At 34.6% G+C, this 26973-nt stretch overlaps 2 protein-coding genes across 2 annotated transcripts in view; one reads left to right on the forward strand and one right to left on the reverse strand.

The window, feature by feature from the left end:
* The window catches only part of LOC110716563 (tetratricopeptide repeat protein 27-like), a 30478-nt gene extending 11305 nt beyond the window's left edge, over nucleotides 1-19173 (forward strand). The window contains exons 7-21 of the mRNA XM_021895190.1: nucleotides 3366-3455; nucleotides 5924-6015; nucleotides 6118-6216; nucleotides 6331-6408; nucleotides 9367-9451; nucleotides 9667-9725; nucleotides 9856-9925; nucleotides 10088-10179; nucleotides 10486-10548; nucleotides 10645-10711; nucleotides 11217-11444; nucleotides 12532-12648; nucleotides 17651-17803; nucleotides 17942-18069; nucleotides 18696-19173. Of these exons, the coding sequence (XP_021750882.1) occupies nucleotides 3366-3455; nucleotides 5924-6015; nucleotides 6118-6216; nucleotides 6331-6408; nucleotides 9367-9451; nucleotides 9667-9725; nucleotides 9856-9925; nucleotides 10088-10179; nucleotides 10486-10548; nucleotides 10645-10711; nucleotides 11217-11444; nucleotides 12532-12648; nucleotides 17651-17803; nucleotides 17942-18040 (1392 nt within the window). The 3' untranslated portion in view covers nucleotides 18041-18069; nucleotides 18696-19173. The remainder of the gene's footprint in view (nucleotides 1-3365; nucleotides 3456-5923; nucleotides 6016-6117; nucleotides 6217-6330; nucleotides 6409-9366; nucleotides 9452-9666; nucleotides 9726-9855; nucleotides 9926-10087; nucleotides 10180-10485; nucleotides 10549-10644; nucleotides 10712-11216; nucleotides 11445-12531; nucleotides 12649-17650; nucleotides 17804-17941; nucleotides 18070-18695) is intronic.
* Nucleotides 19174-21865: 2692 nt separating this feature from the next.
* Nucleotides 21866-23274, reverse strand: LOC110716576 (chlorophyll a-b binding protein CP24, chloroplastic-like). The gene is made up of 2 exons (XM_021895202.1): nucleotides 22922-23274; nucleotides 21866-22525 (listed from the first exon to the last, which is right to left on the reverse strand). Exons 1-2 carry the CDS (start codon nucleotides 23155-23157, stop codon nucleotides 21976-21978), a joined length of 786 nt encoding a protein of 261 aa, XP_021750894.1. The 5' UTR covers nucleotides 23158-23274; the 3' UTR covers nucleotides 21866-21975.
* Between the last annotated feature and the right edge of the window lie 3699 nt (nucleotides 23275-26973).

Here is a 26973-nt window from a genome sequence, read left to right on the forward strand (position 1 = left end):
AAGCAGCCAAGAACGTGGGTTCCCCACGTTTGACACCCCTCTTAACTTGCAGTAGATAACTATCAGTCGAAGTAACACTTGCAGTAGGTAACCTACCGGGGACAAAGCAAGGATATGCTTCATCGGTTATCATAATACCGCCCAAGTGGGGTGCCACTAGACACTTTGCCTGCTTGAAAAATTTGTTTCCAAGGACCAACTCATAGTCGTCCATTGCCACAGGCCCACAACAAGCAACTCAACCTTCCCTTTCCATGCCCCCATCTTGACTTGGACATCCTTCCCAATACCAACGAAATCCATTATAGAAAATTATGGGTGACACCAGTGTCTATTATTGCCCACATCTCTATATTGTTCACAGTGACCCTATAATACATAAGGCCATCGACTAGTTCTTTTTGTTCACCCTTTATTGCACCCAATAGCTTCATTGTATTCATCCTTGGTGCAACGTCGTCTTCATCTTCTTGTTCCTTTTCCAGGAATCCTCTTCATCACTTGATTGTCCCAAAAACGCAGAAAGTTGTTGGTGTCAGCAACATTGGACGGTTTCCAATCAACAAGCGCTTCCGCGGCAACAATTGCGGCATTCAGGTCTTGCACCTTTTGCCTCCTCAATTCGGTTTGGGCCCAAGGCTTCAAACCGGACATAAATTGAAACAATTTGTCATCTTCGGACGTGTTACTAATATCTAACATCAAAGACATAAATTGTTTAACATACTCAAGGATGGTATTCGTATGCTTCAAATCCTTTAACTTATCCCACAAAGTGTTGTTGGCAAAAATTGTAATTGGATTTCTTCCTTCATAACATCCCACGAAGATATGGGATTCTTTCCTTTTACCCGATCTGCTTCTTGGCGGGATCTCCACCATAATTTTGCATCACCAGCGGCCAGGTCAACTTTGCCACCATCTCCCCTATTCGTCACCTTGAAGTAATGCTCCAAGCCTCCAAGTCCCAAATGAAATTTTCTAGGGTCTTAGAGTCCCTAGATCCATCGAACAATTTCGGTTCGGGGATTTTAGCACGATCCCCAGAAGAGTAGGATGATGATTTCTCTTTGACCGTTTTTTAGAGAAGAGAAAACTCTTCCCTTAGATACTTTAACTCCGCATCCATTCCTATTTCTTTCTCCTTGTACAAAGGAGTTCAATTAGAGCTGAACATCTCCCTTTGCTTTCCCACAAGGCTTTGTATCATTCCATTCATTTCGTTCAGTTGTTCAGAAAGTTACTTAATCGATTCACGCACCGTACTAGGGGGAAGATCATCATTTCCCAAGCCAGTACTTTTCGATCTTGCCAAAGAGGCCTTGTTTTCTTCAGAGAACTTCACCATTTTCTTACGATTAGAAGAAGTTTTCAAAAGAATGCTAACTTTGTGGGACTAAATTTGAGCGCCATTATCTTGTGGGGGTGGGAGTACTCAGCGGAACTGGATTGTTGTGATGATAATTGATGGAATGACAACAATGTCCGAGAAAGAGATAATCTAACCCTTCCTCCACACTATTCGCTACGTGTTGATCAAAAGACTTGAGTAAACGAGCCTTTTTCTTCTAAGTTCTCTTAATTTCACGTATGGGGCAAGAAACTCTCTTTGCAATCTTCTTAGGAGGAGACATAAATATGCAGCAGCCTATCGTAAAGCCTGTCTGATACCAAATTGAGTTAATTTTTCACTAACTATGATGGCTTTAGACTCACTAACCAGCCAAACTTCTCACACTTACTTTCATAAAAACGCACAATATAGAAACACAATAAAACACTTGGAACACTTAGGATTTTTCACAAAGCATACTTTTATTAATATCATTAATAAAGTATTTTACACAATAGTTTCTAAATGTCTTGGACAAGCCCCAAGGTCATCTATTTATAGGCAAAAGAGGACAACCCCCTCCAATGCGAATAGACACTAATCATGCATGTGTGCCAAGTGGCACTCATGCACTTAACTTATCATTAATACAAGTCAGCAATCCAAACCCAAACATAACGGATCACCATCATTATCCTTTGTGTCTTTTCGCTTTGCCTTTATCCACAAACCGTCATCCTAATGTGAAGGGCTGCGTCGCTTCAACTGAATGTCCATCCCATAGGGCACGTAACGGTTCACTAACTGTCGTCCCGTACCAACCGACGCCTTTATCCAAAGCACCCCTTCGCTCAGATACCCCTTCACACCAGGTGCCACTTCGCACATTGGTGCTCATCCGCACAAAGCAACGCAACGCTTCGCGTTGCATCGCACCAATTTGCTGCTTTACTAGCACCGTGCCAACGAACGCGTCACTTAACCGCATCGCATCACGGCCAAGCGTCATGTCGCTTCGGTGTCCCGTGCCATAGCCCATGCGTCACATCGCTTCGAAGTGGTGCAACTTCCCCAAGCGTCGTGTCACTCCGATGCTACGTATCGTAGCCCAACGGACACGTCGCTTCGCACCCAAGGCTAAGCACGCACCAGCGAAGGCTCGCCACGAGCCTTCTCTCGAAACCCAAGCCCACTTATGTAATCAAGCCAACCTCGTGCTTAAGGTCTTGGTAGCCCACGCCACACTAGGACCATGCATCATGGCCTTAGCCAATGATGCACCCATGGCCGCACCAAGCCATGAGTAGCACTGCTCCCTCTAATGAGCTTTATATTGACATAGGCTTGGAATACTACACGCCAATGACAGTAAACCAATAATGGGCTGTTGGCCCCAACCCTTGGGTCCAACGCCCATCCAATGGACCTTACCTTATACAAGCTACATATAGAGGCAACCATATGTTCTTATTTACTTATCAACCACACCATAGGGTCGTATAGTACTATGTACATGGCATAGCACCATAGCCAAGTCGTAGTGTGCCTTTGTCTAGGCACGCCATGCCGCTCATGGCTCAATAGGGGTCTTACACTTAGTAATTAAGGAGAGATTAACTATTGCATGGGTATTCAAAACTTATAAGTAGTATTGGATTGCTTATTAAACCAATAACTAATGTTATATTAATTTTACAAGCTACATCTCATTTGGAGTAATAAAAGTTAGTTAATAATACACTTGTTTTGGAATGGAGGGAGTAAAATCCTTGCATGGACTAAAATATGAATATTGAAGACGAAAATTTCAGATTTGTCATTATATTGCTCTGCAGGTGCAATTTCTATAATATGTTCAGTACATGATCCTTGAATTACCTGATATTCCAAGAAAATGGATCATACACAAAAAATTTTAACCACTAGCCTTTTGAGGACATAGCTTCCTCTGCTTCTATTGTAAACTTTAGAGTTTAGATCGAAGTTTTGTACATGCAAATTTATTGGTGTTATCTGCTTATTCTCGTTTCAGATCAAATGTTCATGCAACATCTTGCGTATAAAGTGGGAGTCCACTCGTACCCGTACTAAGGAGCGTGCATTGCTGATGATGAACAAATTGGTAATTTGCACATATAGCTGCTACTGAATGCTTTTCTTCTGTAAATAACTTTCTCCATTTGTAAGTAGTTGCAATTTTTTTTTAATGATTTTTTACGCTATCATTGGTGATTTATACTTAAAAAACATTGTTCTTTGGGATCTTGTTAGATGCATCTCAATACATACTTTCCAAAACATTAATGATAGAGATACTTTCCAAAACATTAATAATAGAGATATTAATGATTTATACTTAAAAAACATTTCTTTGGGATTGTTATTTTATTTTTTTATTTTTTTTAATTTGATTATTGAAATAGAGATATTAATGGTTATACATATTGTCTGACAAGCATTATAATAGAAATATTGAAGCTATTTCTAAACAAGTGACTTGTAATTGTTTTTCTGTGTGGTTTTATTGTTAAACTTGCCTCATTAATGAATATTTTGGCACATTTGTTAGTCTCAACATGATAGCATTACACCGGGCTTAGTTCTCCTTCATTTGTTTTTTCTCTTTCATTGTTCTCCTTTATTTGTTACTCTCTTTGTCTAATAATAGTTTGAACACATCCTATTAAACTCTTTTTGGTATGATCAAATCAATTACTGTTATTTCTTTCATAGAAAAATGAGTATCATAATGGTATCATAGGCACGTAGAGAGTAGAAATTTTGCTCCTTGGAATATGTATTATGCAAATTCAGACCTCAACCTATTTTTACCTTTATACTTCCTCTGTTTTTTTATTTTTATTTTTTATTTTTTTATTTTTTTTTTTTAAATTTGCATCATTTGGGTTGGGCATGGGATTTTAAAAAAAATGTAAAAGATGGAGTATGTCAAAAGTGCCTATGTGAAATAAACAAATGAGAGATAGAAAAGGTGGGGTAATAATGGTTGTTATCACATGTGAATAAGGGTAGGTAGGGAATTTTGTGTATGAACACAACCAAAAAGTGCAAAATGCATACCATATAGGGATATGGTGCAATTAATATGCAGCTTCCCAAAAAGAAAAATAGTGCAATCTTAAAAAAAAAAAAATGGAGGAAGTATGTCTTTAAAGTGTTCTATTTTGTTAAAGACCTGTGGTGGTTGATGATAACTACAATATAATTTCAGTTTAAATAATTCGAGCTGCCGAGGCACATTAAAAGAGCTGGTTCTAGTATGGTAAGGATTTGCAGTAGAATATGCTCCACTATGTTAATATACTCAAATTATGTGATATTTAAATGTAGGGACAGGGAGTGGTGGTCACTTTGATACCTTTTTAACTGCCTTAACAGCTTATGGGTACTTTAATCCACAAGTGGAGAATAATAATAATTCACACCAGTTAGATGTGGGCATTAAAGGATATGAAAAAGACTTAGGATTGAGCTCATATACTTTTCAAATAGAGTCCAAGTGTCTAACTGATTGAAAGAAGTGACACCTAGTCTTCAAAGTATAAGATTATAGGAGGATAGAGATGAATATTGTCAATCTTCTTTAGCTATTACTGCTCATTTGTAGGGTCTAGAAGCCTCTATTAGGTACTGTGACTGTTTATAGCTTATTGTAACGAGAAGACATTGGTAAAACTTTCAAATTTAGTTTACTCCTTGTTTAAAGAACAAATTTGGGAAGCCATTAAGTCGTTGAAGGAGTAATCGGTATTTTAAATTCCTCTTAGCCATGTGGTACAGCTGCAAAGTTTGGCCTGTTAAGGGTTGTAGACCATTTTGCAATTTAGTCTACTTGTGGATGGAAAGACTATGGGGTTGGACGAGGTGTTACCTAAAAATATCAAATCTACTTGTAGGATTAAGGATTCTGGTGTTTAAGAGAAGAGGGCTTCATCAAGTATACTTTTGAGGATGTCTCTTGGAGGCTAAGCGTGAGCCTTTGGTTATATTTGGAAGATTTATCAGAAGTTTTAGGATAGGTATTAGTTTCACCCCCTTGCTAGGAGCCTTTACGAGTGATTATGAACTATGAAAAATTCAATCTAGGTAATTTAGGTTGAAAATTAAAAGCTCAAAACCCTTTTTCTATTTTAACGGAGTGGTGGAGGAATGGTGATTTAATTTCATATTGAGGTCACTCTGTTTGTGCTCACTTATGCCTTTTTCAACTAAAATTATGATTTTGTGTTTTGTGATCTTCTTGGACCTTGTGTTATTTAGACAATTTTCTTTACATGAGGTAAGGGAAGAGGTGTTTTGGAATCTGATTTTGACAATTTACACACTACATTTCTTTGGTCTAGAAATTGGTCAAGTAAAATAATTGTACAATTGGTCATCTGACACTACTAGCTGAGTCCCAGGGTAATAATTGCTAGAAGTTTTTTTTGACACTTGTTAAATCTTAGAAGATCATTTTCCCCAAACCTATCACCTTTTTCACCTGTGCTTTTCTTTTATACTCAAAGAAGCTCAAAGCTCTGGTTACAGCTGCCATTTCTTTTCCTTTTTGTGCTCCCATGATTACAGGTTCAAGATCTTTATGAGCAGTCACCACAAGTGTTGGAAAGGGTTCATTCCTGTTTTGCAGTCTTTATACCGCCTGTACCTGTACTCAGAAAGTACGTTTCTTATGTAAATTTTCTTTTATTCATGTTTGTTAATTTGCGTAAGTTTCCACTGTTTTGAATTTACAATTTCAATTTAAAATTCTGTTTTTTTAGGGAGTATGGTGAGCTTCTCATTGGTCGTGGCTTGATAGCCGAAGCCCTTGGAATTTTTGAAGATTTAGAACTTTGGGATAATTTGATATACTGCTACCGGTATAGTGAAGATAAATAAATGCATTTTATCGCATCTTCTTTCTTCTGTCATTATTGGCTTACTCCATATTTTATAGAATCAATTAAGGAAAGTAATGCAAATGTTAATTGCAGCCTATTGGAGAAGAAAGCGGCAGCAGCTGAACTAATCAAGGCACGGCTGCTGGAAACACCTTCTGATCCAAGGTTATGGTATAATATCTTGCATTTCCAAATTTTTAAATTTTTTTAGTGTAGCTAATTGATAATGCTATTTAAGCTAAGCCTCTATTATATAGGTACTATCTTCAGTTTGCTTTGAGATTTTTGTTTGTATCAAATTGTATTTTGCCTCTAATAATCCCTTTTTTAATTTTATATTTATGATTCTATGAAGGGCTTTTATTTTTTGCTCTTCTTATGTACTTCCTTCTCGATTTAATTGGACCACTTTGACTAGCGCATGAAATTAGGTGAATAAATTAACTTAATCATTTAATTGGTATTATTTTTCTTAAAGTTTATTGTAGTTGGGTAGTGTCGTTTTTTTTTTTTTTTAAAGTTGTAAGCAAACTAGCAAAATGTTCCCAAAGTTAATGAAAAATAATAACAAATAGTGGATTTCTTATATAGAAGTGTCTTAAGTAATATAAGACTACTTTATAAGAAAAGTGGTGCACTCTCGGGGGGAGCTAGAGTTTCAGTTCTTAATTTCGTTATGTATGGACTCTCCACAACAACAAAAACTACAAAGCCTTAGTCCCCAAATGATTTGGGGTTGACTAACATGAATCATCATAAGGAAGTGTTTGAAGAGGAAAAAGGAGCATAGAAAAATAATTAATTGTATAAAAGTTAGAATAAAGTGTGTAAAGTGAAAACAGAAAGAGTATACAAATATAATTTACGAGAGTTTTATTAGAGTGGTAAGAGGATAAAAAGGAGAGGAAAAACATGTGAGTAAAACATAAAGGTTTGAGAAAACTTTAGCAACGGAAATAAGTAAAGTATGCAAAACACGATTTGAGTAAATAACTAGAGTAAATACTAATACTTCCTTTGTTTCTTAATACTTCTAACACTTTCCTAAAATGGAAATGTCACAATACTTGCAACACACTATAATGAAAAATGTACTATTTCCCTTATTTAAAGCTTATAGCCCACTAAATTACTCTTAACAACTTCTCACCCCATTTGAAAATATATTAAATCATGTGAACCTCACTTTTCTTCAATACTGTGAAAAAGAAACATATATATATATATATACATACATACATACATACATACATACATACATACATACATACATACATACATATATATGTATAAAAGAACCCATACTTATATGAGAACTGATCTAATATTTAGAACATATGAATAAAATTTAAAACGTATGATTAATACAACACATGATTTAATATTTAGAACATATAAGTAAAAAATTTAATATCTAAATGAGTAAAAATCTAAACATTTAATTTTAGATTTAGAAGTTGTAACTATAAATTTTAAAAACCTGATTATATTCTGAATTAAGATTTAGAACATGTGAGTAAAAATTAAGATTTCCTAATTTAAAATTTAGAACATATAAATAAAAGTTAGAACATGTGAGTTAAAGTATAAGTAATAATTTAGAACATATGATTTAAAATCTAAAACATGCGATTAAAGATCTTAGAACATACAATTTAAAATTAAAAATTTAGAACTAATTTAAGATTTTTAAACATGTGAGTAATTATTTAGAATTCTAGATTTTAATTTAGAATATATATATATATATATATATATATATATATATATATATATATATATATATATATATATAACACCATATTCTCTTCAATCCCTAAAGTAGTCGTGTCATTCTCAATCACCCTCTTCAAAGTTTTCTTAGGTCTTTCTCTACGCCTCGCGATCCCAACACTTTGACACTCTTCAACCCTCCTTACTGGAGCCTCACTTGGTCTTCTTTTTACGTGGCAAAACCACCCTAGGCGATTCTCTCTGGTATATTCTCTACTTCGTATCTGTTGCGGATGAATTCTCATTTTGAAACTTTATTTCTGGGATCCATCTTAGCGTTTGGGTGTATCTCTGAAGGGTCAAAGAAGACTTTGAAGAGTAATTCTTCCCAGAGTTTTGCAATAGAACTTTGAATTTGTTTAGCTATCCCAGTTTGGTATATGGGTGATTTATTACTGAAATATTAAGTTTCAAATCATTAATAACTTCTAGGAAAACATTTTGTTCCGCTTATAATCTGTAATACGTTAATCATTAAATTGAGTACACATACTTGTGCATGGAAATGTTTGCATCAGAACATTGTTCAAGAGAATCTGACTTGCAGTTGCAACTATCGTGTTTTAGATTTATCTAGTTTTATTGTTATAGTTGTGATACCCCTGCTTCTCAGTAAGTATGAATATATGTACTGCTAATTGTCTCATACCAAGAAGGTAAACCTTTCTTTCAGGGAGGTCATATACAGATATGCTAAGGTTCTAGTGTTCTACACAGTTACGTGCTTGGCTTAGAGTACTCTAGGGCTAGGTTACCTCCTAGGAAGTTTCCCAAGGCGCCTACGAGTGATAACAAAATGCACCGAAAAAACCTTTGTTAGTTTGTGGGGCTAGATATCAGTTTAGGATGTGCATTTGGTGGCTATGTGGTGCTCAGGGTGTTACAATAGTTGTGTGAATTTTATTTTTTAATAGTTTGTGATGGTAGTAATCATGTTGTATTTTTAATAGTTTGTGATGGTAGTAATCATGTTGTATTCTGTCAAAAAAAAGTAATCATGTTGTATCTATGGAATGACTTAGTAAGTTAGTAATGGATCATGATTGGGGATTGGCTATAACAAATCAAGCAAAGCTGTGATAAATAGGTTAGCACATGGAAAAAAGTTTTTTTCGGAAAGTAAAATGTTTGATGTCTTAAACACTGAGGATATTGTAGTCATTATTTAGCGTAGTGTTTGGGATAATTATTTGCTTACTATCATATTTTTACTGTTCTATATCTTTAGCAATCATTTTTTAAAATATTTTCCGACTTTTTTTCATTCGTGGAAAATATCAGTTAGATAAAAATGCTATATCATGAATTGCCATGTGTTATAGTTCCCAATTGTTTTTACTGCCTTTTTCTTACAAGGTGCTCATTGGGTGGTGTTACAAATGATGATTTCTGTTATTTGAAAGCTCTGGAGGTTTCTAATGATAGGTGTGCAAGAGCTAAGGTACATTCTGTGGCATGTTTCTATCAACTTGCATGTGATTATTATTTTTTTTTTTTTTCCTTTCCTTTTCTTAGGGTGCACTGGATCAGGGATGGGCTATAGTAAATTTCTTGCAATACACTGAATTCACCATTTAATATTGGTGAATATTCACTTCAGCAGTTCAGCTAAATATAACTGAGTGGTTTTTATTTATTTTGTTGCTATATCAACAGAGATCACTTGCTCGCCGTGCTTACAGCCAGGGAGATTATGAAAAGTCTCAAGTTCTATGGTATGTTACCTAGTAATAAAATATAAAAATAAAATAAAATAAAATAAAATAATTGTGTCACTATGCTCTATCTTACAGCCTGCCTAGATATTTCCCATCTATCTACTAAAGATAGCATTATTTCATATAGGGAATCTGCCATGGCATTGAATTCACTGTATCCAGATGGTTGGTTTGCTCTTGGAGCTGCTGCACTGAAGGTAACGAGTTTGTGTTAGGTATATAGCTTAAAAAATGAACTTTCTTTGACTTGTTGAATGTGTGGTAGTGGTTGCCCTAGTAGGAAGCCCATAAGTTTAAGGTTGAATAATGCTCTGTGAAGTTATCTGAATCTGATTGAGTCCTGCTGCAAAATTATGCAGGCGAAGGATGTCAACAAGGCACTTGATGGTTTTATTCGTGCTGTTCAACTTGATCCTGAAAATGGAGAGGCTTGGAACAATATTGCTTGTTTGTATGTGCTCTTTTATCTTGTCAATTTCTAGTGTTATATTGTGGAATAAAAACATTCTCAAATGTCGATTGTTGCACTTCGAATTCAGTTGATCTCAGCCTAATTTTTAGTTGATCTCGTAATCAGAGTTCATTTGTAAATTATTTTCAGTGTTTTACTCAGCACTCTCTTTGAACTTGGACACTCGCTCTATTGCATAGCTCATTTTAGATTGCTTATGATTTTATGAACTGTACTTTGTTGGTGCATTATCAGTTTTACAGGCTGACATTGTTTTGATGGGCTTATTACCTTCAATTCTTACAGACATATGATAAGGAAAAAAAGTCAGGAGGCTTTCATTGCATTCAAAGAAGCACTGAAGTTCAAGTTTGTCAACTTTAACTCTACATGTTCCTGATATGTTTTAGTTGTTTGTGTATGCATGTATTTGTTTTAATATTTTATTGCTTTGCTGATTTGCAGAAGAAATAATTGGCAAATGTGGGAGAACTACGGTCAAATTGCAGCTGATGTTGGCAATTTTTTTGAGGTTGGTTGTTTAGTGGGAGTTCTCTCATTCTTTTGGAGTACAGTGTTAAAATCATATGGAATTGAGTGATAACTTAGAACTCATTGGAAACTTTATTCTGAAGTAAAGACACTGTATGAGATGTTCACCTACCAAAGTGTCTTATACTTGCAAATTGTAACTGATGTTTTCAAAGTGTTCCAAATATAACTTAACCATTACCAGCCGTTATTAGAATCAAATTTAACTTGGCCTAATTTGTATCTGTGATTTATATTAAAAAAATTCTGAGTTGGAAGGCTCCTAATCATTTTTTTATTTTTTATTATTTTTCTAAGTACTCCTTGAGTCTTAACTCCTTTTAATCAAAAGAGAAGTCAAGACACGTTTATAGTAACTATGCAATTTCATCTGGTCTTGCCAACAACCACCATTATATTGCAGTTATTTTTTAATTTTGAATGTTTCATCAAACATAATGCTTTACTACGTACTTTACAATTGACAAAAAAATGATATTTGACAGGCATTAAAAGCAGCACAAATGGTGTTAGATCTCACGGGAAATAAAAGATATGATGGGGATTTGCTAGAGAGAATAGTGCAAGAAATGGAAGAAAGGTTTTCTTCACCATGTTCTTCTAGTGCTGAAGATGATAAAGATTGTACCGACCAAACAGTTTCGGGATCTAAGGTGGCAGAATCACGTGACACAACGTACTTGATGGAGTTGCTAGGGAAGGTTCTCCAGCAGGTATGAGAATATTGTTGCTGTTACTTTCATTCCTCAGTTCACTAACAAACCCCATAATAAGGCTAAGTTTCATAATGGCTCCCCAGAAAAAGGAAAATAAATAATTTAATATTTATAAACAAAGCTAAATTTGGTGGAGCGGCAGCATAGTTTAGTGGTGAAACGTTCATATGGAAAGGGTACATATGTAAATCTTTGCAAAGGAGAAAATGCTATTGCAATATACAATCGCTTTCTTAGGACAACTATATGATGTGAACAAGACTAAATTTAATGGAAATGCTGGTCCTATGGAAAAGAGTATAGTGGAAAAAGTTGTTTGTACGCAGCAATGAAAGTGAGAATTTGGTTGGAGGGTGCACCAATAGGTTAGAGTTTGAGCAGGTTCGGAGTACTTTTGCCCCTTTTTTTTTCTTTTTCTTTTTTTTTTTTTGGAAAATTTGCAAATTGCAGCCATTAAGTTAGTATTTTGCAAAGTATAGCCATTATAAAAAAAATTTGTAAATTGCAGCCCAAAAGTTGTTATAAATTGTAAATTGCAACGTAATTCAATTTTTTCATCGGTTTGCGTGTCAAAAAATGTCTGGTTCAGTTTTTAGCGGCCATATTGAACTCGGAATTGGCAAAAAATTAACGTAAGTGCCTTGTTTTTACAGCAAAAAAATAGTTACCCACAAATCGATACATTTTTGTTACGCAAAATGTGGCACTTATGTTATTATTTTGCTAATTTCGATCTCAATTCGGATCCTTATGGGCTAAATGGCTCCTAAAACCTTAACCGAATATTTTTCGACAGGTAAACCGATGAAAATTTTGAATTGGGTTGCAATTCACAATTTATACGAACTTTTTTGGCTGCAATTTGCAAATTTTTTTTTAAATGGCTGCAATTTGGTTTTGTGTACTTTGAAGGATACTGTGCAATGAAGTAGCCTTTGTTAATTACATCCTTACTCCTTTTTTTTCTAACTAAAGGGGCTACTGTTCTTTCGTGAATCTTTTGTTTTAATCGGAATCATTGAGCTTGGGTGTAGAGTTTAGTCAAATAATTTATTGGAAGTGTTAAAATATATTTCATATACAGGTTGTTCGTACCGTAGGACATGGAGATATATGGGGCTTGTATGCTCGGTGGCATAAGATGAGGGGCGATCTTACAATGTGTTCAGAGGCCTTGTTAAAGCAAGTTAGAGCTTACCAGGTATTGCATCTCGACAATATTCGTCTTTATCCTGTACTTTATTTAAAGCCATAAAGAGGGTGTTTGTGTCAATATGGGGTGTGGTACGAATTAAATTTAGAAAATTTTAACCTATTTTGGTGTTCAAAAGACTCTAATTTAACTCATTCTAAGCATGAAAGATTGCTGATGCTGTCACATAATTGTACCATCACTCTTTCAATGATTTGGAGATGCATGCTTAGGAGCTAGTCATTCTGCTAGAGAGCATCTCTGTTTATATTCTTGTGAATTTTGTCTTCATTTGCTGCAAAAATGATTTGGAAATGTTTTGCTTGAGATTTCTATTGGTGATGGTCATATTTTATCTGATTGTTTTAATGGGTAGGATTGAGTATTCTTGGTGTCACATTTTCATCTTGACAAAGAAGTAGATTTGTTGGGTATGTTAAACAAATGATAGTGTTGCTACATAAAGTAAATCATTTTGGCTAAGAAAGTCATTTTTCTCAACTTGGGTAGCAATTATCAGTTTGATCTGTTTGCTGTTTTTTATTTTTTATTATATATTTTAAATATCTATTTTAAAAATCAAGCTTGTTTATATTCATTTGTTTTAATTAATGGGTCGAGCTTGAACATTTTAAAGCTAGATTGATAATTGAGTTTGAACATGAACATGTGTAAACTACATAAACAACTCGTTTTTTTTTTTTTTTTTTTTTTTTTTTTTGTGATAGGTCGGCTATTGGCTATTATGTGACAGGTCGGCTATTGGCTATTGGTATTTCGGTTTATATTTTTGTCAAAAAAACTCCAAAAATTTCTCAATCTTATTTGACTTAAATAAAATAGCTAACAATTTATGTGTTTAGTTGTTGTGCAAAAAAAATAAAACAGCTAACAAAATTTACACTACATAGTTGTATAAATAGCACAGGGCCCTAAAATGTTTAAGGTGACGTGTCATTTGTTTATGCTTATGAGCAAAATCATTATAAGGAAAGTTAAAGTTTGTATAACAAACCTTAATAAATTATTCACAATTGTTAATTTGAATAAGTTGGTTTATCAAGTGCTCCCTTGGTCCTCAAATTGTTGTATCCATAGGTTTAGGCTCGCCTATTAAGTTTAAAGCCTGTAATAGCTAACGATTTACTGTGTTTAGCTGTTGTATAAAAAAAACATAACTAACAAAATTCATACTACATAGTTGTATAAATAGCACAGGGCCCCAAAATGTTTAAGATGGCATGTCGTTTGTTCATGCTTATGAGCAAACTCATTTATAAAGAGAGTTTAATGCTTGTAAAATAAACGCTAATAAAGTATTCACAATTGTTAATTGAATAAGTAGGTTTATCAAGTGCTCTCTTTGTCCTCAAATTATTGTACTCATAGGTTTAGGCAAGCGTATCTAGTATAGGGATGGGAATTGGGCGGTACGGCCGTGCGGGTATGGGGGAGGGGGTCTGTTGGTAACCAGGGAGTAGGGATGACAATTGGTAAACAGGGAGTAGGGATGACAATTGGGCGGTATGGGTGCAGGTACCCCCTCTCCCATACCCGCACCCGCCAAAATTATTTGTATCTTCCACCTACCTGTGATGGGTAAAATTTTAACACCCATACCCGCCTAGAAACCTAGATCCACACCCGATCCTCCACCCATGTGAATATCCACCACCCGCTTTTTACCTGACAACTTAACCATATTTGTTTTGTAATTTTTCTATAAAATGTCATTTTGCCAATATAAATTGTTGTAACACATAATTTCTGATTAATATATGATTAAAAAAATAAAGTAGTAATAAGTTGGTGGGTATCTGGCAAACAAGCGAAATAGTTGGGTGGGTAGTTGGATAATAGATGAGTATGACATCAAATCCACCACACCTACTCGTTACCCCTGATGGCTATGACTTTTGTATCCATACCCGTCTACTTACCCATCAAAGTTGGACCCATACCCGCTCCAACTGGGGCGGGTGCGGTGTGGGAATCACATTTTAATACCCACATGCCATCCCTAATCAAGTATAAAGCCTGTATAGGTTTTTTTGTTAGATACTTGAAAAGTGAAAAAAATAATTTTATTGCTTGAGAAAGGGTTAGTGAATGGTCTCACATCACATGAGATTAAAAGAAACAGAGTCTAAGGGCCTGTTCATATTTACTGAACTGAACTGAACTGATTGGAGCTGAACTGAACTTAAGTGAACTGATTGGAACTGAACTGAACTGAACTAAGCTGAAATGAATATTTTATGAGAGAGGGAAATTAAGAGTTGAACTGGACTGAACTGAACTGATTGGAACTGAACTGAACTGAACTGATTGGAGCTGCACTGAACTGAACAGAACTGAAAATAAGTAAATATGAACAGGCCCTAAGTGAGATAGTGGTGGGGTCCACATCAAATGTGTTGGATGAGTGAAATTTTCATTTAAGTAATAGGACAATTAAGGATTAACCAAAATGATACATATGACAATTATTTGAGGCTGGAGAATTAAAATATTAGAGCTTATGATTTTATGGTTGATTTAAGATTTTTGAAAAGCAAAAATCTTGTTTTAAGAAAAAATCATTTATGTAAAACCTTGTTATAAACTAAATTTAACTAATATAAGTTCCTAACTGAACCTTGCTTGGACAAATTTCAAATCTTGGTTGAAAGCCCACCTAAGTTAAATGAAAATGAACAAGAACTAGAACTAGAAAGTGTTCAACATGGCTTGTTTACACCCTTATTCATAGGTGGAGGTCTGACCCACCACAACCAATTATTTTCTTTAAGTCGCTCCCACACTTTTATCAAATATAACTCAACTCTCTTGATAGAATCACTAGATAACGTGAATTTTAAATTACCCAATTTTTGATGTGAGATCCTAGGTTACTCTTAATACCGTAGTGTCTATCGTTCTTTTATACTCAATTTACAAAATCTTCGAGCAGAAGGTCCAACTCAAGTATGTAAATTGTAATGTTTTTTTTTTTTTTTTTTTTTTTTTTTTTTTAAATTACTAATTTGGTGTATAATAGTATTATAATATTTTTAATTTTTAGAATTTTCTATGATTCTACTCATACATTGATTATTACTTATCACTTTGCTTGACTTTTAAGATTACATACTTAAATCACTTTTTCATCGTTAATTGTTAATTTGTCACTATCTCTATGCCCAAATGATATTACCTTTTTACACTTGTCAATGCAAAACTTTGACTATAATATCTAAAGCTATCTTAAACTTCTCATGGTCTCTATGCAAAATTACCAAATTTGAATTCCAAGTTAGGAATATATTAACTTATATTCTTAACCCATAATTATTGATTTAGCAAGAAGGTAAAAAAGCCAACAAAATGATTTGACAAAACTACAATAACAAAAAAAAAAAAAAAAAAAAAAAGAATAACAAAATCCATATCATGAAAATTGTAACTTAAGCCATTTAATTTTGACACACTTTTTCGTTTTATGTGTGTTTTTATTACAAAATATTTATAATTTCACAAATTTTTTTCTTTTTTTTGAAAATTGTACATTAATAAATAAAAAATTATTACGAAGCTAACAAGATCCCACCTAATATATATTTTGTTTATACATTATCATACACATAAGGTCAAATCAGACAAAGATCAGGTGAGCACATTAGATCAAATAAGCAAAAATAAGGTGAATTAAACAAGACTTTACTTAACATAACCCAAAATTCAATAAATTAATGTAATAGAGATTGGTAGTGAAATTCCAAGTAAAAAGTTGATTGATTTAAGCCATGAATTTCATAATTAAGTCAAAATATTTAGCAGTTACTCAATTGAGGCAATTCAACAGGTTATTTGTAATTAATATTTTAATTTTTTCCTCCATTATTACTATGAGTAGTTCTTTTACAAAGTGAATTTTCAATCGTTCAAAAATTTTGCTCCTCCATAATATTAGAAGCAAAAAAAATAAAAAAAAAATAAAATCGGTGGAGATTTGGATAATTGATGAGTATTCCCTCTGTTTGTTTTTGTTTTAATTGGTGCGCCTTGAGCCTTTTTATGCATAGGGATAAACCTAGAGAGAATGTAAAAAGGTGGATATGTGTAGGAAAGATGTAAATAAAGTAATGAGAGTGAGTGGAAACTTGTAATTAACTAATTATTGTTGGGCTGTAGGGGTAAGATGGTGGTAAGGCTATAATAAAATTTAGCGCGGTGACTAGGTAAGTAGAACAAAAGAAAATGGACTAAAATAGAAGGTGAGTAGAACAAAAAAGAACCGAGAGAGAGAGAGAGAGAAAGAGAGTGTTTGTGTGTATATACTTTCCACACACCTGTTTGGCACACTATATGAGGATGCGAGTAGAATAGGACATATAATTTATATCGTTGTAACTTGTCTGTTTACCTAGTCTAGTATCTTTCTTAAAGTGCGTATTAAAGTGGTGTGTTGCAAGTGAATAAAAATGGAGAAAGTATGTGTTTTTTTTAAACAAAAAAAGCAGTTCTTAACTAGGCTGAAAACAACACAACAAAGTGCTTAGTTTTAGGAGGAAGATGGTGAATTGAATGTTTATTGAAAAGGTAGAAGATGTAAGGGCTTAAAAGAATCAATTAGAGATTGAAAGACTGGGATTTTCTATGCCAATTGAATTGATTGAAGAGATTGGTAAAGTTTCATAGTTCCTAGAACACAGAGGTGAGAGAAATTACTAGGAAAAGGGAATATTTTACTTTTATGTTAAAAGCATGGGCCATGTACTATTGGGGTGGTTGCACACCCTTATCTACGGGCCTTCTCTTAACTATCTTTACAAATTTGTAAAATTTATAGAAAGTTGATATTTTAAAAGTACACATCGTTATAGATCTAACAAGATCCCACATACAGGTTTTTGTCCTTTTTTGTGTCATATTTTATGTTTCTGTTTGGTATGTTGAATTTTTACTTTGCTGCTGACATAAATGCTCTCTTTTTCATACATTCTTATTCTTTTTTCATTTGTCTTCCTAGGGATCAGAAGTTTGGAAAGACATTGTCCAGTTTAGAAAGTATGCACATGCATCCTTAGAGCTTTGTAAGATATACTTGGTAATATCATCTTCAACTGAAAGCCGTAGAGAGCTCTACGCAGCTGATATGCATCTCCGTAACACCATCAAGCAGGCAAGATTCTGGACTGTAGTACACATTCTTTTCAAAACCTTCATTTTTTGTATATTTATCAAATTTATTAGTCTTTTCCCAACTAAATAAAGGAAAAAAAAAAATAGAAATAAAGTAATTACTTTATGTGCTTTGCAGGCAAGTTCATTTTCAGACACTGAAGAATTCAAGGCTCTCCAAGCTTGCCTCAATGATGTTCAGATGAGACTTAAATCTAACTCAGTGCCAACTTCTTAAAATGGAGCAAAGTATATTTTGTTTGTAAGGTATCTGTTTTGGCAAGTTTTCTATGAAGGAGCTTAAACTGACAAAAATATTAAGCATACAAAATTACCAACCTTTTGCGTGCTGAAAGTTGTTTGCTAAATGTTGCTTTACCTATTTTTCTCCTTGGGTTATGTTGTTCAAGTACTCGTATATGTTTATTTACTCTATTGATTTTGTTCTCCTATATACTCCTAGATTTTGTTCAATATTCTATGGAAATGCTTTAGTCAGTATGGCATTCAATCACCTTACTGGTTAGGTATTGACACCCTTTTCAAGAATGGAAAATTTTAGGTAGCCAATGCAGGAATATTAGGTATTTTTTTTTGTAATGTCACTTTTTTGCTAAAATAGTGTTGTTTGCTCAATAAGGAAGTCAAGGGACGCCAATACCCAAAGATCATTTTGATAGAAATAAATGGAGGAAGGGTAGGGTATCTTGATTCATGTAACCGATCCCATCTTTTTTTGGGATTAAGACTTAGGCATTGGGTGTTGTTAATGTTTCCTTGTAGACTATGACTATTATTATCTTCACTGCTGTATCTGCTGTTCATTCGTTTCTTTCAAAGGATCTGCAGTTCATTCTCATTTGCTAAGACTGCTGTTGACTTGAATTTTACAGGAAGTTTGATAGGCTGATAGGCTCATGCACATTGTATTATCTATTGAATGGTCTTAGATGTAACTCAAGTACTCGATTGGTTTGCAAAGCTGCTTCATGTAAGTGTACTCTATTGCAATTAGGTGCTCTACCTGTCAACCATGCTCTGTCAGCATAGATATTGCTGACAAAATGCAAACTGCAAAATGCCTAAGCTGCTCCTTGTTTCGCTGTTATCAGTGTTGTAGAATCACAAGTTTTACAAAATCGATCATGACTTTCTAGCTGATAATGTGTAATCTTCTGGTCAGTGATTATTTCAAGACTAGTTTGTATATTACCAAGAGAATTTTGGCTGTAATACAGAAATCATAGCTAATATTTTTCAAAATCTCCCAATTTTGTTGCATGGGGGAAGCCTCTGTTGTTACTTGAATACTATGTATCATATTAACATATTATACTGTTTACACGATCTGAGAGCTTGGTTGTTGTTGTTGTTTTTATGTGATTTATTTTTTTTATAAGTTGGTTTGTGTTTTGTTTTCTTTAAGTAATATAATGTTGATTATCCTTTTAAGTTATATGTATTTGGGGAACCATTCTCTTTCCTCAAATGTCTTATATGATCCAATGGAAACCAAAATTTGTTAAAAGTTGTTTCTTAAGAAATTTACATTATCTTGCTAAAATGTCTTGATGGAAATTAACAAAGAACATAAAAAGCAAAGTTACGAAATACCCCTTTGTTAAGAAAAATTGGGATAATGAACTTAAACAATTAAGAAGTAGTTGGAGTATACTACATAGTATATACTATGTTCCAACTTAGATATGTTTCTAGTGGAATAATATATATATATATATATAATTCACGGGAAAGGCTCTCGCGAGCACCCCTCTTTTATGTAAGAATTCTACTTATGTGAGAACACTTTTTATATTCTAAAATTTTACTTGTATGTTCTAAATTTTAAATATAATGTTCTAAACTTTTCCCCAGTTGTTATAAATTAAATAAGATGTTTTAAATTAGTACTCACATGTTCTAAACCCTAAATTAATTAAGTTAAATTTTATAAATTTAGAATGACTTATTCTTAAATATTAACTTACATGTTCTAAATTTTAAAACGTGCGTGTGTTATAAGATTTTTAGTTATATGTTATACATTTTGAAAGCATATGTTCCAATTTTTACTCGTATGTTCTAAATTTTTACTTAAATGTTCTACATTTTTACTCGTATGTTCTAAATTTTTACTTAAATGTTCTACATTTTTACTCTTATTTTCTATATTTAATACCAGGTGTTCTAAATTTTTATTCACATGTTCTAAATATTAATTCAGATGTTCTAAATTTCATAAAGCAGTTTTTTTAAAATTTTTACTCACATGTTCTCATAAATCAAATGTTCTAAATTATTACTCACACAGATGTTCTAAATTATTATCCATATGTTCAAAATTTAAATTTGAGTCGCATGTTCTAAATTTTTACTCGTATGTTATAAATTTGTACTAAGGTGTTCTCAATTTGAAATTATAAATCAGTTTTCATTTAAGTATGAATTCTCACATATGAACCTATTCTCACTAGATCCCTCCCATATATATTGGTAGGAACAAAACATTAGAGCAAAATGTTATGTTCTTTGAAATAGCTAAATATTCAATCTAACTTGAATATTAGCATCAATGTGGCATGTAATTTCTTAGTAACGAAACTCAAATTTTGACATTGAATATAAAAAAGGAAAAATTAGAAAATAACACCACAAAAACGCCACGATTTTGATAATAACACCATATAAAAAAAAGTTTTGATTATAACACCTCCGAAAATCTCAAAAATTTGATTTCACCACCGCATAGAGGATGCCGTCAAAAAAACCGTTTGTGGACCCCACTAAATACACTTGTCTTTTATATATTGGTTATAATTTTTTTTTAAAAAAAAAAAACCTAAACCCTTAGTCCAGCCACGAAGCTCACCACCGGCAGCCCTACATCCCACCACCGGTACTACCCCCCACTGCCGCCAAGCCACACCAGTGTCCACCCAGCCACCCCCACCCTCCTTAACCAACCCCGAAAATCCACCACAGCTGCCCAAGCGGCCAAGCCACCGCTTGTGTCCCCAGCCCCGCAGCTCCGGCCACCAGAACCCAACCCCAGCGCCGGCATCGGGGTCTAGCCCCTACCCTACATCCACCGTGAGTCCAGCCCCAACCCAAACCCAACCCCAACCCCAGCGCGACTCCAGCCTCAACCCCAGCCCCACCGCGACTCCAGCCACCACCTCGAAAACCCCATTTCTGTCCCGATCCAGCTTCCTTCCCCTTACCAGTCCCTTTTCCGGCAACCTCGCTTTTCCTACGCTCCGATTACGACCCCCATCTCCTTCCTAAGCCTCAATTTCGGCCCATCTCCCCATCCCTTTTATGTCCCGATCCCAACCCCCTTCCTCTTCCCCGATCCCTTTTCCGGTCCCTCCCCTTCCCCACGCTCCGATTTCGACCCTAGCTCGCAACTCCATAAACCCTAGCCACCACAAAAATGGCGACTAATGGTTGAAATCGGCCAAGTTAGGGCCTGAGTGGTCAAGTTCGGTGGCTGGAGGGGTGTCGGAAGTGGTGTAAGGGATGGGAATTCGTTGTGTATGGTGGCGGAGGTGGTGGTTGAGGGGGTTTTTCGATGCAAATAACGTGGTTGATGGTGGGGCAAGGCCGAGCTGGGGCAGGGGTTCGTGGTTTCGCAGGTTTTGGTGGGGCAGGGGTGCCGATGGCTTGGGTTAGCCTGTCGGTGGGGGTGGACAGGTGGTGCCAGTGGTGGGGTTGGGCTGGGTTTGGTTGTTGAGGGTTTTTTTATTTTTTTTTTATTAATTTTTTTAAACTAATAGGATAGTGACATGTGTCTGTTATGGGCCCACTAACGGATTCCATCCAAAAATCCGTTAAGTGGTGGTGAAATCAATTTTTTGGTTTTTTTTGTGGTGTTATAATAAAAGTTTTTTTTTTTTTTTAGGTGTTATTATCAAAATTTGTGTTTTTTTGTGGTGTTATTTTCTAAAATTTTCTATAAAAAATTATTGCAGGAAAAACCTTGGGAAGTGACAAATTTTGAAATGTTATTGATGATTTTAGAAAGTTAGAGAAAATTTTGTTTAAGACAAGAAAGTGGAGATTATTGAGAGTGTAAGAATACTAGTAGAAACCAAATGTCAAGTTTCCATTTTAGTTTTTTTTTGATTTAATTACACCAGATCAATATCTCAATTAAAGGGAATTAATCTTTGTTTACAATCCCAAAGCTCCTAGGGGAGTTTTCCCTTGTCCAGCTTCAAAGTAAAAAGTAAGCATAGCTAACATAGCAATTCTAGCATGCTTAATCTCAGCTAACTTCAGTCCTTCTAGCTTCTCTGTGTCTGGAATGTAAACACCATTATTGATGGTTCCTGCTAAGCTCAACGGGTCGAAAAACTTGCCACCAGGGTAACCTTGTTCTCCTGTCGTATTGCTGAAGTTCTCAGCAGTTTTTGACCAAGGGGTTGCCCATTCCACGGATTGCGAGTCGGGGTCGAAGAAATCCACCCATCTCTTGCTCTCTACCCATCCCATGAGCAAGAGTTGAGTCCCTAGCAATGTTCCGAATGAGAATGGAGCTACGGCGCCTGGGTCTGCACCAGCCTCGAACCATGGGATCCCGGTCCATGCCTGTCCGACAAAGATCCCGACAACTGCTAGCATTGCCCATCTCCCGTGGATTAGCTCTGCCTCTCTGTACCATTTTAGGAATGCTGGGTCCTTTCCTAGCCCTAGTGGGTCGAATCCGTAGTCTCCTGGGAGTCTGTTTTTTTAGCATGAAATTGTATTAGAGGAAACATTAATAAACATACTTTAAATATAAAGACCTTAATCTTACATTGACAATCATTAAAAGTTTTTAGTTTTACACACACAAATCTAACTATTGATCAAACCGTTACAAACTCAACAACAAATATTAACAAAAATAATTCTTCCTATCAGAAAGAATCCAAAAATAAAAATATAATGAACAATCTTTTAAGCTATAACTGATAAACTAAACTTTATTAGCAATTTCAAACTAAAGTATACTAATTTGATTATTTAATATTCCATCTGTCTTTAAATGTTTCTCTTTTATTGTCGTACAAAAACTAGGAAGAACTTATAGAAACATAATACAAAGTAAAATTGATTGGCGAGAGAGAAAACTTACGAGCCATCGAGCCACTCGGGGTCAACGAAGTTGCCACCACCTTGAACAGCAGGAATCCAAGACTTCTTAGGAGCAGCTGCAGCAGCCACAATCAACTTCCTGCTGGATGTTGTTGTAACTTTGCTGTTAACAACCGCAGCTCCAAACAGCAATGACTGACTACTCTTCTTCCCGCCCGACACGAAGGGCGAGGTAAACCCATTTACTACAGCTGTAGCAGATGTTGCTGCTGCCATTTTTCTTGTTTCTGACCTAAATTTGCTGCTGATTCAAGCAGTCTGCTCTTTTTCTAATAACTCAGGCTGTGTAATTGGTTTTTCTGAAAGATTTTTTCTTAAGAGTGCTGATTTTATGAACTAATTTGTGGGGTTGAGGAGATCAAAATAGACATCTTGAGAGGTGCCAAGTAGGATGAGTGAAATCTAGGGAAGATATGTAAATGGATATATGGTGGATAGATAAGGAGCCAATCAGATGTTAGACTCCATCCACATTTTGATGTTTTTTGGAGTCAGGTGTATTATCACAAGTTGTTGTTTTTCTAAGTCACTTTCTTTGGTAACATCATTTGTGGTTGTTATGGGCTTACAACTATATTGTACTCCCTCAGTTTTTAGATAATTGCTCCATTTCTCCATGCGCGAAGTTTTAGGAGAAATTGGAGAAAGTAATAAAATATGGAGGTAGTGGGGTTGGTGAACAATAAAAAATTGTAAAAAACAAAAGTAGTGGAGAAATTGGAGGTGAGAGAATATGAAATGAATAAAATATAATATTTGTTAGGTCTACTAGGTAGTAGAAATGAATTAAATTTTGTAAAAACTTTTCAAAATTTGTTATTAGCAAAATAGAAATTTTTTAAATGCGTACGTATGTATATTTATATATATTTCACCAACAAATTTATATCGTTTTCTTCTTATTAACCAATTGTATTATATATTTCAAGATTTCCCTAAAAAAAAATCTAGTGAGATCTTGTTTTATTCTTCTCGATTTATATATGGAGTATTTCAAATGTCACTATTTTATAATCTTTACTTGGTTAGGTTTTGTGCTATGCACGGTAACTTTTAATAACTATTCTTTAATTAAAATTATATTTAATTATAAAAAAAATTAAATCTGGCTAAGTTATTAATCTGCAAAATGAATTTATTATGAAAATATATTATTAGCAAAATAGAATTTTTTTAAATGTGTATGTATCTATATTTATATATATTTCACCAACAAATTTATATCGTTTTCTTCTTGTTAACCAACTGTATTATATATTTCAAGATTTCCCTCAAAAAAAAAAAGGTCTAGTGAGATCTTGTTTTATTCTTCTCGATTTATATATGGAGTATTTCAAATGTCACTATTTTATAATCTTTTAGGTTAGGTTCTGTGCCATGCACGATAACTTTTAATGATTATTCCTTAACTAAAATTATATTTACTTATAAAAATTATTAAATCTAGCTAAGTTATTAATCTGCATAATGAATTGATTATGAAAATCTATTATTAGCAAAATAGATATTTTTAAAATGCATATGTATATATATTTATTTACTACCTCCGGTTTGAATTACTCGCAACTTTGGGAGGTATTGCGCAAACTTAGGCAAAAGATCATAAGCATAATTATTGAAAAATAAGGGTATATACTGGAACATTAATCCACCCCCCCCCCAAACAGAAAAAAAAATCAACCAAATTTAATATGCATAACCCACCACCAAACACCACCACCTACAACCGAACCCACCCAGCTGTACAAAAATCACCACCACTGCCTACCACTGAACCTACCACCTACAGCCGCTCCTAGCACCACCACCACCACCACCACCTACCACCAAGCCCAGATGTACAGAAACCACCACCACCACCACCTATCATCGAACCCAGCAAACCCAGCACCGATCTTCCCTAAACCTAGCGACCCCAACACTAACAAACCTAGCAACTACCAAACCCATCAACCCCAACATTGACAAACCTAGCACTGCCGAACCCAGCAACCCCGAACCCACTAACCTACGAACCCATCAACCACTGACGACCACCCAACACCCACGAAACCCAGCACCGCCGAACCAAGCCACCACTGATCTAAACCCAGCAACCATCTAAACCCAGCACCCACCGAATCCATCAACCACCCACGAATACACTGGTCTGAACCCACCCACCTACCACCGTCGACCCACCAATTTGAACCTACCACCAACGAACCCACCATGAGAATGGAATTGGAGGAGGAGAGAGAAAAATAATGGGAAGAAGATGATGGTGAAATTAATGAATCTTGGGGTAGTTTAATTATGATTTTTTTTTTTTAAAAAAAAAGTTGTTTAATTAGGATGCTTAAAAAAAAAGTGAGGGTAAATTCGTCATTATGTAGTTAAAAATTTATTAAAAAAGGAAAGAAAAACAAAAGTTGCAATGAATGTGAACCATCCCTTTTTGCAAAAGTTGCGAGTAATTCAAATCGGAGGTAGTGTATTTCACCAACAAATTTATATCTCTTTCTTCTTGTTAACCAATTGTATTATATATTTCAAAATTTCCCTAAAAAAAAAGGTTTAGTGAGATCTTGTTTTATTCTTCTCGATTTATATATGGAGTATTTAAAATGTCACTATTTCTTTAATTAAAATTATATTTAATTATAAAAAAATTAAATCTGGCTAAGTTATTAATCTGCAAAATGAATTTATTATGAAAATCTATTATTACCAAAATAGATATATTTAAAATGCGTATGTATGTATATTTATATATATTTCACCAACAAATTTATCGTTTTTTTCTTGTTAACCAACTGAAAGTTTTAACAATATGTGTTTAACCTGTAAATAGATTTGTTTTTTGCACACTATTATTCATTCTCTCCTATGTATGTTGCATTTTTTTTTCTCAATAATCAACTGACTTAAGATACTTTTTCATATCTTTCTTGGCAATCATTTCATACATGATTAAGGACAATTTTTTAGTTTTTTATTTAAAAAAATCGTTGTTTTATTAATGGTAAAGTAGTTCGTAACTCTACATATGTCATAAAGAAGTTTATAGTATCCATATATATTTGGAAGGATTGAAGAAAAATGTTTTGTAATCTTTTATTTATGTGTAATATTTATTTTTTAGGAAGAACAAAGATAGACACATGGGTAGAGCTCATGAAGGAATAAAAAAAACAATTCTACCCTGACAACACAAAATTTGTTGCTCAAATGAAGTTACAAGAATGCTTCCAGAAGGGCTCTATTCACGACTATTTGAAGGGATAATCGACGATAATGTTGGACATCACAAACATGAATGAGAAAGATCGTGTGTTCAACTTTATTAATGAGTAGAAGCTAGGAATGGGCGTAGAGATTTTAAGGCAGAAAAATTGACACTCTTGCTGCTGCTATGTGCGCTACTGAGAGATTGATGGACTATTTGTCGAGAAGTTCCATTAGTCCAAGAATGATTCTAGTGGGAACGTCCACACTCTACGATAACCCGTCTATAAGCTCTCCAAAGGGTACGGGAGTAGGCTCTCGAGTATCGTCCAACAACTTTGAAAGGTACCAGAGAAGAAGTGGAGGAGGTAATGCTCATAAATCTACTTCAACCCCTCCTACAACTCCAAGGTTGGCACGTCCTCGATAAACACAAAGTCGCTAAATTGCATACTTTGTCGAGGCTCACATAAATGGTAGGAGTGAAGCACAACGAAAAGATTAACAAGCTTTAAATGGGATGTCTTCCATGTCCTTATAGGAGGCCCCAAAGGAGAAAGGGAACAATAAAGAGACCAACGGTGATGAGGAACCCACATGCAGGATGGGTTCCATCTACTAAATGAGTGCTATGAGAATGATTGCACCTGAGGATGAACCGAAAGTCCGATATCTATCGGCAATGTGAGTGATGGAGCCATAGAATGAGGCAACATCAAAGAAACAAGCTCGCACCAATAATCCTGAGAATCGGGAGATGAAGCCTAATGAGCCGACGACATTAGAGAGACACCCCTGCCACAACAAAAATAAAAAACAATGCTC

The sequence above is a fragment of the Chenopodium quinoa genome, unplaced genomic scaffold, assembly GCF_001683475.1.
Source record: "Chenopodium quinoa cultivar QQ74 unplaced genomic scaffold, ASM168347v1, whole genome shotgun sequence".
NCBI lineage: Eukaryota > Viridiplantae > Streptophyta > Magnoliopsida > Caryophyllales > Amaranthaceae > Chenopodium > Chenopodium quinoa.